The sequence below is a fragment of the Hakea prostrata genome, chromosome 6 (assembly GCF_041222555.1).
Source record: "Hakea prostrata isolate BN-2017 chromosome 6, UWA_Hpros_2, whole genome shotgun sequence".
Lineage (NCBI taxonomy): Eukaryota > Viridiplantae > Streptophyta > Magnoliopsida > Proteales > Proteaceae > Hakea > Hakea prostrata.
The window spans coordinates 29,728,491-29,738,729 of record NC_142605.1 but is presented as its reverse complement, the minus strand read 5'-3'; the positions used below and the strand labels follow the sequence as shown (position 1 = coordinate 29,738,729).

General features: G+C 39.7%; 2 protein-coding genes and 1 pseudogene across 2 annotated transcripts; 1 reads left to right on the top strand and 2 right to left on the bottom strand.

Moving 5' to 3' along the window:
- Nucleotides 1-784: 784 nt before the first annotated feature.
- LOC149013212 (2-deoxyglucose-6-phosphatase-like) lies at nt 785-2,861 on the bottom strand. Its single transcript, XM_089158168.1, has 5 exons — nt 2,427-2,861; nt 2,121-2,232; nt 1,879-2,033; nt 1,534-1,795; nt 785-1,418 (listed from the first exon to the last, which is right to left on the bottom strand). The coding sequence occupies exons 1-5, from the start codon at nt 2,591-2,593 to the stop codon at nt 1,227-1,229; spliced, it is 888 nt and encodes a 295-aa protein (XP_089014294.1). The 5' UTR covers nt 2,594-2,861; the 3' UTR covers nt 785-1,226.
- Nucleotides 2,862-4,830: 1,969 nt separating this feature from the next.
- On the bottom strand, nt 4,831-6,769 carry LOC149013211 (ripening-related protein grip22-like; annotated as a pseudogene).
- Nucleotides 6,770-7,292: 523 nt separating this feature from the next.
- LOC149013210 (uncharacterized) lies at nt 7,293-8,309 on the top strand. Its single transcript, XM_089157711.1, has 2 exons — nt 7,293-7,642; nt 7,712-8,309. The coding sequence occupies exons 1-2, from the start codon at nt 7,293-7,295 to the stop codon at nt 8,307-8,309; spliced, it is 948 nt and encodes a 315-aa protein (XP_089013837.1).
- Nucleotides 8,310-10,239: the final 1,930 nt, after the last annotated feature.

The window sequence follows — 10,239 nt, the reverse complement described above, 5'->3', positions numbered from 1 at the left end:
CTAATGCGTGTACTTTGGAGCCATTCGAGTAGCAGGCAGTTCAGGCTGCTCTTATAGCCCATGCTCAAGCCATGTCACCATGCTTGGTAGACTTCCCAAACCAATATCGACATTGTTGATTGCCTTTTGCATCTGGGTCTGTTTCATCGCCAATGAGTTTGACTGAATTCTGATTCAGAATGGCAGGCAACACAAGAAAGATGTCACAGAAGAGTTTGCCTCTTATGCATCACTACTCATTCATCTGGTCTCTACTGAGTTGGGACTCCGTTGCAGAAGGGCGCCACCTTACGGTAATTCTTTTACAGTTCTACCGAAGGACCTCACATACACACTCTTTGCCCTCAATGAAATGGATCACTGATGAGGCTCTCTAATTTCTGAATGTCTTCTAATGTAGTAACTACAGAATAGTGCTACAAATCATCTTATCATCTGGTAATCACCGAACCCCTTCTTGCATTACTCAAGTAGAATAAATTCATAAATGTACAAGAAACTTACTTGGGGTTGCATGCTATAATCATCTTAGATGCATATGTTAAACTTTTCCTGTGTATATGTTGGGGCATCCTCTTGGCCAAGAACTCAAGCTTGGGGGGGGGGGGGGGGTTATTCATCAGCACTAGCCAGCAGGTAAAGAGTTGGTTTGGATTGCAACCAAGAAGTCAGCAATCAATAAGTTTACTCTTCCCAATTGTTGAATTTATGTGAAATTGGTTGGTTCTTGAATGACCAACTGCAACTACATTTTCCATACATCATTTGCCAGAGAACTCCTAAATGCCCTAGTTTTGTGGTTTCCTAGTGTGTATGTGTGCTTTTGTGGGGTTGTTTTCTTTTTTTGGCCGGGGGGTGTTGGCTAAAGTGGTTTCCTTTTGTTGAGTTTCTTTTGTTGAATGTTTGATAAAAGCTTCATATGAATGATAAGATCATACAGATATTTTGACAGTTTCTCCAGAAGCAGAGGTTACCACTTCATTGAATATTTGCAGTTAGGCAACCTCCAAGAGTTGCACCACAAAATCTGTTATTACTACAACCAAGGAACCTGGGAAAGTAACCCATTTGATAATCCAAAGAACAGTGGATTTCAAAATTGACCGAATAGTATATTTCCTAATTAATTCAGATAAACTAAATTTAAACTTCTAAACCTAAGGTATAACCATCTCAGTTATCCGTGTAAACATAGAATGCTAATGGAGTCACTGATGATCATCATTTCAAGCTGCAGCTCCTACTCCTGCCGCTTCTCCATCAAGTTCCTCCAATGCTGACCACAATTTTGGGTCATTGTAGTCCTTAATGAGAAATGTGGCCCCTGCTTCTTTCAATAGATGTTCAGCATTTCTAAATGCTAAAGCCACAACAGGCATCTCTGCTGCTACTCCAGCTTTTATTCCTGATGTAGAATCCTTATAAAAACAGGAATAGGGTCAGTAAAGAATAAAGGATCATTTTATATAAAAGCTCAAGAAATTCTGAACTTATGAAAGCAACTATCATTTGGGTTTTGGAGTAGAAGCATACCTCAAATATAAAACAATGTTTAGAAGAAGCCTTCAGTACTTCTAGACCTTTCAGGTAAGGATCAGGAAATGGCTTTGCTCGCTCGCATTCGCTTCCAATTACAAGTGCATCAAAGAAATCAGATAACCCAAGAAGTGAAATCATAAGCTCTGCATTTGGTCTTGGAGCATTAGTAACTGCAGCACGTTTGATGCCTCGATCTTTTATCCATTTACACAACTTCTGTAGCCCATCTATAGGTTTCACCTTTTCTGCTGCCAATCTGTCCAAACCATATTTAAGCCTCATGAATACCCAAAGAGAGAAGAAGAAGAAGAAAGCAGCAAATGGCAGATTGAAATTTACCTACGAAACATTACTTCCTTATTATCCATGAATTTAAGGGCTTTCTCCATTTCCCAATCAGGGAAGAGTATAGGACAGAGGTCTGGGTTATGTTTGCCAGAAATATATTTAGAAAAAAATTCCTCATCGATAGGGACTCCACCATTGAAACCAACCTGTCAAAAAAAAATATTCATGTATCCATTAATAATATGAGGCGCAGAACGGGGTATTATTTTCAGTATTGACGCTATCTATTGTACCTCTAGAAGCAATTCACGGAAAGCTAAGAAATGGAAAGGATCTGAATCACATAGAGTTCCATCAACATCAAACAATATCGCTTCCAGGGGAGCAACCTTAGAGAGAGAACAACTGTTGTTTTCACAAATTGAAACCACAAAGTAGTATGTTAGTTGGAGCAAATACCGAGTGATTGTCTCTGCTTCAGCCAAAAAGAAAATTTTCACTTTTGATAATAAGCATAAAAAGTTATGAAGACCAACATAAATGAATCTCCCTTACAAATTAATCTGCAAACGACAGAGAGAAAGAGAGAGTAAAAAGACCTTTCTATTGAATGAGAATCCGATGAAATTGCCATCTGACGAGGAGAAGAACGGGCTAACAGATTTATTCTCTGCAACTTGTTCTTCTTCAAAAATGGGACTTTGGGGTTAAAGCAGCGAGTGTTGGGTAAACTACAATGAAGATCTGGGAAACACAAAGAGTTCATAAAGGCGATGAAATTATAATTTGAACTCCGAATCTCTTGTGAGTGAATTTATAAATAGGAAAGGAATATAGTAGGACAAAATTCGTGTAGCCTGCAACACACTTTCCTACTTCCTCTCTGTTGAATTTGTTAAAAGAAAGGAATAAAAAAAAGTGAGCTCACAGAGAAAAACAAATTCGAAAAATTGGTTCTGAGTTTATTCTCCAAGAGATTCGGTATTCCTTCGATTTTCAGTTTAATTAATCCTGGAAATTTCGGGTTGAAGAGACCCAGAAATGAATCCAACTTGCGAGCGCCGTTCGATCAGCTGAAGCCAATTGATTTCCAAATCTGTAGGCCCAAAAGGAACTCCATTCCACAACGCCACACCTGATAAGTGATTCAGTGACTCTTGGTTTTAAAAAAAAAAAAAAAAACTCTTGGTTGGTTCACGTGTTTCTACTTTGTGGCCTAGTTGATTTGAGGTGCCCTTGAATTGCTATTTATTTATTTTTATTTTAACTATTGAGTGGTTTTTGGTTTGCGACATATGAAACCATTAAATTTGCCGTTTGTGATAAGAGTCTGGATCACTTTTCTGTCGAGAGAGCAAATACTGTCTCTTAGTTCTTCTCCACGCATTTGGTATATGGCTCACATTTGAGTATTAATAAAATAATTCAAATATGAGACTCTTGTGGGTCTTACATGGATTTTCATATCAAATGTGTGGTAGAGAAGCGTCAAGAAAGTAGTCTGTGGTCTCCAAACAGGGAGGCGATCCCAATTTATCCATCCTGCCCTTGAGATTACAGAGTTGGATCTTAGTAGATTCGCATATTGCACTTTGAGAGAACGTGAATATCTCCGGTGCCATAGCAAACAAAGACTCGGTTTTCATATTCTACTGATTTCTCATGTGGATAGATAGATGCAAATCTCATATTTTTAGCCGAAATATAATCTGTCAAAGAGAGGGTAGATTTCAAACAATGGGCTTGTCCCAATATATTAAGGTGTAGAACAAATTACACATATACTCAAAGAGCTTACAAATTATTTCATTTGGACTCCTTGGAAAATTTTTCTTTTACAAACATCCTCTATGCCTAATACCATCATTTTTGAATAAAAAAACATATTTGTCCTAAATGAATTATCTTATAAATAAGAAACCAGATTGAAAAAGGAAAATAGTTAACAATTTTTTTGTTTTTCTCGTCTTCCACCATTTTCCTTACTTTTTTTTTTAAGTCAAAACATGTTTGAGGGCAAATGAAAGTAATGTATAGATATTGAACCATTGCCCTCTCTTAATATATGATAGAAGAGTGTGACAACTATATAAAGTATAATCTTTCTATCTTCACGGATAAAAGATTTGAAATGAATCTAATGTGTGTGGTTGTGAGGTGATCTGTAAGAATTAATCATCTGAGCAAAAGCTTACACACCCTCATGATTCCCTAGGAAGAGACAAGATGACCTGCAATAATGTGATGAACACGCCAAGGTATGCCCTAACTTTTTCTTCTCAAGATGATGGACGTAGTCTTCTCCACCATAACATGGAAGGTAGATATAAGTTTGTAAGGCCTATTTTTGTACCATAGGTTTCCAACCATACATATTAGTTGTAAAGTTACCAACACCTACCCATAATGTGCTTGGGATTGGGGGGTGGGGGGGGGGGGGGGGAGAAAGTGAGATATCTACTATTCCCATGGGACATAGATATCAGAAGACAAAAATAAGAGAAAAAATGAAAGAGGGAAAGGAAGTTGGGCAGTGGCGTATTTGGTTGTTCTTTTTTACTATGGTTTTAGTACAAAATATTAGAATGAGAGGATGTGCTCTTATACAATGATGGCAATTTTTATATAAAGACAGTAAGACCAAAGAAGTCTTAGGTTCGAAGCTCTATCTTGCCACATCTTCCTTCCCACTTCCCATCCTTTCGCAGGCCTAATCCTTTTGCCTAGTTGGAATTGCAAAGTTGATAGAAAAGAGCCTTATGTTTTATCTATGGGCTAGGTCATTTTTCTTCTTCTTTTAGTTTCCTTCATTAACTTAGAAATTGAGTTGACCTTCATTAAGATAACTAAAACCATGTAGGAAACAAAACAAACCTAACCGGAACCAAATGGAATCCAAAAGTTCACCAATGGTTTGAGATTGAAGAAACTGAATGAATACTAAACCAACCCAATGACATCCTTAAGTAGACCATACCAAGATTAGTCATGCAAGTTCATACTTTATTCGGCCATGGCCCATGTAACATCTACCACACCTATGTCTATGTTAAGCCCCAAGGCATTCCACACAGCATTAGAAGCATTAACTACATTGTTATCACAAGGAGGTTGGCCAGCATGCTCTTCATCACAATCATGCATTGAGTCACACTCATCAACAACTGTTACCTCAAGAAATTCCCTATGTGTACAAACCGGAACTCCGAACCAATTGGACCAAAAACGAGTCAAAGCATACAGTTAAGAGGATTGGTTGAACTAAGGAGGGACCCACCATTGTATACTAGTCAATTGGTGGGGATAAACCCTACCTCAATCTCCGGAGTGCTTGTCGGCACCCACTTCACGGATGGGACATGACAAGTCTTGATCTACCCCCAAAAAAGAACAGACATGCCTATGCATTAAATATGACATTTAATGCATCGTACCTATATATTAAATGAGCAGTATTTATCAGAGGATATGCGTATTTGCACAAAGATCTCCAGATTTGGCTTTTGGTAATTTCACAGAGAGAAATAAGTCACGTCCAAAGGCGACACCTAGCAAAACCCTTTGCTACTCTCGTAAACAGAGACATCAAGTATTAGGCTTCTTGAGGAAGATTGTGCAAAGAGAGGAAGTTGGATCTTCTATATTAAAGTAAAAAAAAAAAAAAGAGAACAGAAAAGAACGCAAGAACCAAGACTCAATTTACTGAGAAATAACCCGTGCTCATGATACCATATTAAAGTAAATGGAATCCTCATCTCTAAGAGAGATAAGACATGTATTTATATTATCAATGTATCAAATACAGAGTATGAAAGGACTATAATATTACATTTCATATTGACGGTCTATCATCCTTAATATTCTACATCCAACTTCTTCTATATAACGGTAAGCGGAGAATGTAGGAAGGCATTAACTTCTACACCTACCAAAGAACTATGCTTAAGTTCATTCAATTTCCCCTTCTCTGGAAGGGTTCATGTGGTCTGGAATTTGACTTGCTTTTCAAATGTGACTTCTCGCCCCCTAAGGCGGCCCAGTACTCTCACTTGTTTACAGGTAACTGGACCAGTGATTAAGGTGGTTGAACCGGAAAGTGGAGATTCTGCGACAACATGACAACCTTAGTAGGCGTGGTCCTTCCATTCTTTGCAATTTATACATATCATCTTACCACAACGACTACCACCGGCATACCATCCAGTAGAGAGAGCACAATATGTTCGAAATTGGAATGGAATTTCTCATCACATTTTGATTAAGCTCCACCATCACCACCCTTGCTAAAATCATTGTTTGTAAGTTTGGCAGCTATAGAAGAAGTAATAGGAAGAGAGCAAGAATATGCTTATTTCCTACAATGGCGAATGCCGGTCAGCTTGCATCGCCGGCACCACTACTGCCGAAGCATTCGTGTACCAATGTCAGGGTAGTCATTACATTTTCCATTGATGCAAATGAGAGCACCCTTGCAATCATTGAGTGTGTTACATTACCCTCCACAGGATGAGAGAGCATCAGTAAGGTGAAGAAGGAGAAGAACAATAAACAAGGGAAGGAACTATTTCAAGGTCATTGTAACTCTTTCTTCTTGAGACTTTCTCTGAAATTAGGTTGTCAAGAATTGGTGGAAGGAGGGCCTCAATTTATACAAGTTTGTGGCATTTATTTAAATTAGAAACAATAGTTTCTTTTCAGGGCATGAGGTGGAGAATCAATGTTTGACCCAAAAAAATATCTAGTGACATTAAAGAGTTTATAAGCATTGTTATTAATCTGTAATTTCTTAAATTTTAGGGTTTCAATTTTCCGATTCAGGTCTATTAAAAAAAGCTAAAAAGAGAAATTTCAATTCGAATAAGCAACCTCCATCCTCCACTAGGTTAGAATCTTCCACCAATTCAATTATTTCACGTTTCTCCATTTTTTCTATGGCCGCCATCAGTACAGTAGAGATGCATGAACCATGTTGGTCTTGGTCCTTTACTTTTCTATGGTGGCTGGAAAACTTAGACAGATCTCAACTATTGCACCTCCAAATGGTATTCTCAATTTCTAGCCAAAAGAAAAGAAAAAGGAAAAAAAGAAAAAAAAAACTATTCCATGTTTTTATGGGACGTTGCTTGGGTGTTGTATAATTAATGCGCAACACCTACAACGAAATCGAGATTCCATATCGACCGTTCATTTTTGAAAAGTGTGTTTTTACATGTTTGAGAAACGGACGCTAGCAGAGCTTTTGGATTTGGGGTATGAGATGACAACCGTGGAGGAGGTCTTAGAAGCTAACCAAAGTGATTACAAGGATAGAGAGAAACCCTTCACCCAGAAAGTCCCCGAATCAAGTTCGAAGCAGTGACCCCAAAGGAAAGACCAAAAAGGAAGGCAAGACTGGTGTAGTAAGCAAATGATTAGAGGATGAAGAAACATTCACCCCCTTGGACAAGTCACAATTTGCAATTTTAATGCAGATCCAAGACTTAGGGTTACTTAAGACCCCTAGAAGATTGCATGCACGGCCAGAAAACAGGGCTGACATGTCAAAATACTGTCAATATTATAGAGACAAAGGGCATCATACTAATGATTGTCGTATGTTGAAGGCAGAGATAGAGAAACTGATTGCTCGAGGGCACCTGAATCAGTATGTTAAATCTACTCGCCATGGAGAAGACTCACCTCCACCGAGAAGGCGCAACAGAACTCCTCCAAGAGACAAGACTGAGTCGAGTGGGAAAACTCCATTGGCTCCTAGAGATGAGGATCTTCTCAGAATTAATACCATCTTTGGAAGACCCACGCCAGAATCAATAAGGCAAGTTAAGTAGAGCACACGTGTTGTGGGCGCCGTTGAGCCCTCAATTGTGCCTTGTTTTGTTCAAAGTGAACCAATAAACTTTGCCGAGAAGGAGCTGGTTGATGTCCATATTCTTCATGAGGATGCCATAGTTATCAAAGTTAGGTTGGCGAATCACATGATCTATAAAGTGTTAGTTGATACCGGATCATCAGTAGACATTTTGTTTACGGACGCTTTTCGATTACTTAAGATAGATCAGAATGCACTCATACCAATCGCATCTTTGCTTTATGGATTTACAGGAAGTTCCACCACTGCAGAGGGAAACATACAACTTGATTTGACGGAGGGGACATTTCCCCGACAAGTGACTTTGCCAACCATGTTCATGATTGTGTGCAATCTGTCAGCCTACAACATCATTTTAGGCCGTCGACATTGGACTGCTATGGGAACCATAATTTCTCTGAGACACATGATGATCAAATTTCCAATAGCAGAAGGTGTTTGTGTTTGTAAGATAGATCAAAGACAATCCAAAAATTGTTATCTCAATTTCATTCAGAAGCAACTGACAACACCCCTTGCAAGAATGACTCTAATAATAGAAGTTCGTGATGATCGAGATGAAGCCAAGTACAACGAGGAGAGCTTGTTGAGAAGCTTTAGAGAGTACCTCTGAGTGTTGTCCATCCAAAGCGAGGGACACACATTGGATCAGAACAAAAAGAAGAGTCTAAACAGAAGATGACTACCTTCCTAGCCCAAAATGCAGATGTCTTCGGTTTAAGGATAAGACCTTTGAGATTTGGTCACTCTCCTAGTGTTGGAACTTCTTGGCTCGCCTAGGATGGAGCCTTGACTTGAGAAGAGAAGCTAAAAAAACCGCATGGTTAGCTGAAGACATGCCAGGGGCAGATCAAAGGGTTGCAAAACGTAGCTTATGGATCAACAAAGGAGCTACTCCAGAGGAGCTTACGACTCTCCCTAGGTTGGGACCCAGTCTGAGCAGGATCCCGAGAACTCCCTTCTCTGGGAGTAGATGAAGTTTTTGCTACGGCCTTGGCAGCTTCTTCTTTGGCCTCTTTGTCAATCTCAGCCAGAGTCTTCATCTCTGACTCAGGGGGCACCCTTACGACAACACTAGGTAACGCAGAGGCTAGGAGGGTTGGCCTAGTTCTAGTCAAGGAACAAAGTTTCGGAAATTTCGCCCGGTTCGCTACCCAGCGAACCGGGCGAACTGGCGAAATATCGCCGATATCTCGGCGATATTTCGCCCCCCCCTCCCAATATAGAAATCATGAAAAAGTGGTCTGTGCACGTATACAGATGTAAAAATCATGAAAAAGTGGTATTAGCTGTTTTGAAAAGAGAGGCAAGCACGTCATCTCCATTAATTGTTTTATCTTTTAACTTTTACCACACAACCACCAACTACGTGGGTGGTTAGCAAAGCCCAACGTAGTGCCTGGTTTTTTTTTTAATTTGAAAAACTAGTCATTCAAATTTCAAAGTTTAGTCATTTCTTCATTTATTTTCTTTTCTTTCTCATGGAAGCAAAGTCGCAGAAGCAGAGTCGACGATGAGATAGATGAAACAAAAGACCTTTCATTTAGAGATGATGGAGTCGTATTTGGTGCCTCTACACTTCCTTTTACACCAGAAGAGTAGAAATCTGGAATACCAGAAGCAGCCCAAAGATGCTCGTTGAACGCGTCCTGCAACTCATCAGGTATGAAAGGGGTTCTACAAAGGGGGCAAGTTTTCTGATCATGATCCATCCACTGATCCAAGCAACACCGGTGGAAGATATGGCGGCAGTTGGTCTACTGTCTGATTTCTTGTCCACCTTCGAATTCATAGAGAAACAGCACGGTTCTCTGGTGTTTCGCCGTCGCCGTTGGAGATCAAGTCATTTAACTTTATTGCCGGTAGGATTTCTCGGATCAAAACTGTAGAAACAGAATGAAATTCAGGGTAATGGGTAGGTGAGTAGGTCGTTCTGTCCAAGCAATGTCAGGCAATTTCCGGCGAAAGGTTGCTGTTTCCGGCGAAAGGTTGATGTTTCGCCGGAAAATCGCCGATTTTCCGGCGAAAAGTTGTAATTTCGATGTCGCTCCTCTTTTTAATTCGCTCTTCATCGAACTGGGCGAATTTCGCCGAAATTTCGGCCAAATTCACCGAAATTACGTTCCATGGTTCTAGTACCTCTAGTTTTCTTGCATTCATTCCTAACCTCAGCCTGAGTAACCAAATAGCTTTGCATGAGGGTGTTACGATCAACTGCCATTGTTGGATCTGCATGTAGCACAGCTATGTTAGTCATAGTATAATAGAAGAACAAGCAAATACAAAATAGAATTTCAAGAAAAAGGGATGGTACAGGGGGCTCACCGTCCATTATCTCCCAAACTAGTAGCGGAGCAGCAAAGTCCATATCTCTACCATGGACATGAACCCCCTACTCTCGAACAAACATCTCGTAGATAGAGCTCTCCCCCGGGTTAGATTGTTTTTGACATTAACTCTCTTCAGGATGCTTCTAATTATGTTGGGCCACTCAACCACAACACACTCTTGAGGTGGGAGACAAGCAATGTACTTGTCTCTCT

Coding starts and splice junctions, on each gene's coding strand:
- LOC149013212 (XM_089158168.1), bottom strand. CDS start 2,593: ATGAACTCTTTGTGTTTCCCAGATCTTCATTGTAGTTTACCCAACACT. Junction 2,034..2,120: donor TCCGTGAATTGCTTCTAGAG/GTACAATAGATA, acceptor TTTTTTTGACAG/GTTGGTTTCAATGGTGGAGT. Junction 1,796..1,878: donor AAGGAAGTAATGTTTCGTAG/GTAAATTTCAAT, acceptor TGGTTTGGACAG/ATTGGCAGCAGAAAAGGTGA.
- LOC149013210 (XM_089157711.1), top strand. CDS start 7,293: ATGCAGATCCAAGACTTAGGGTTACTTAAGACCCCTAGAAGATTGCAT. Junction 7,643..7,711: donor CCCACGCCAGAATCAATAAG/GCAAGTTAAGTA, acceptor TTTTGTTCAAAG/TGAACCAATAAACTTTGCCG.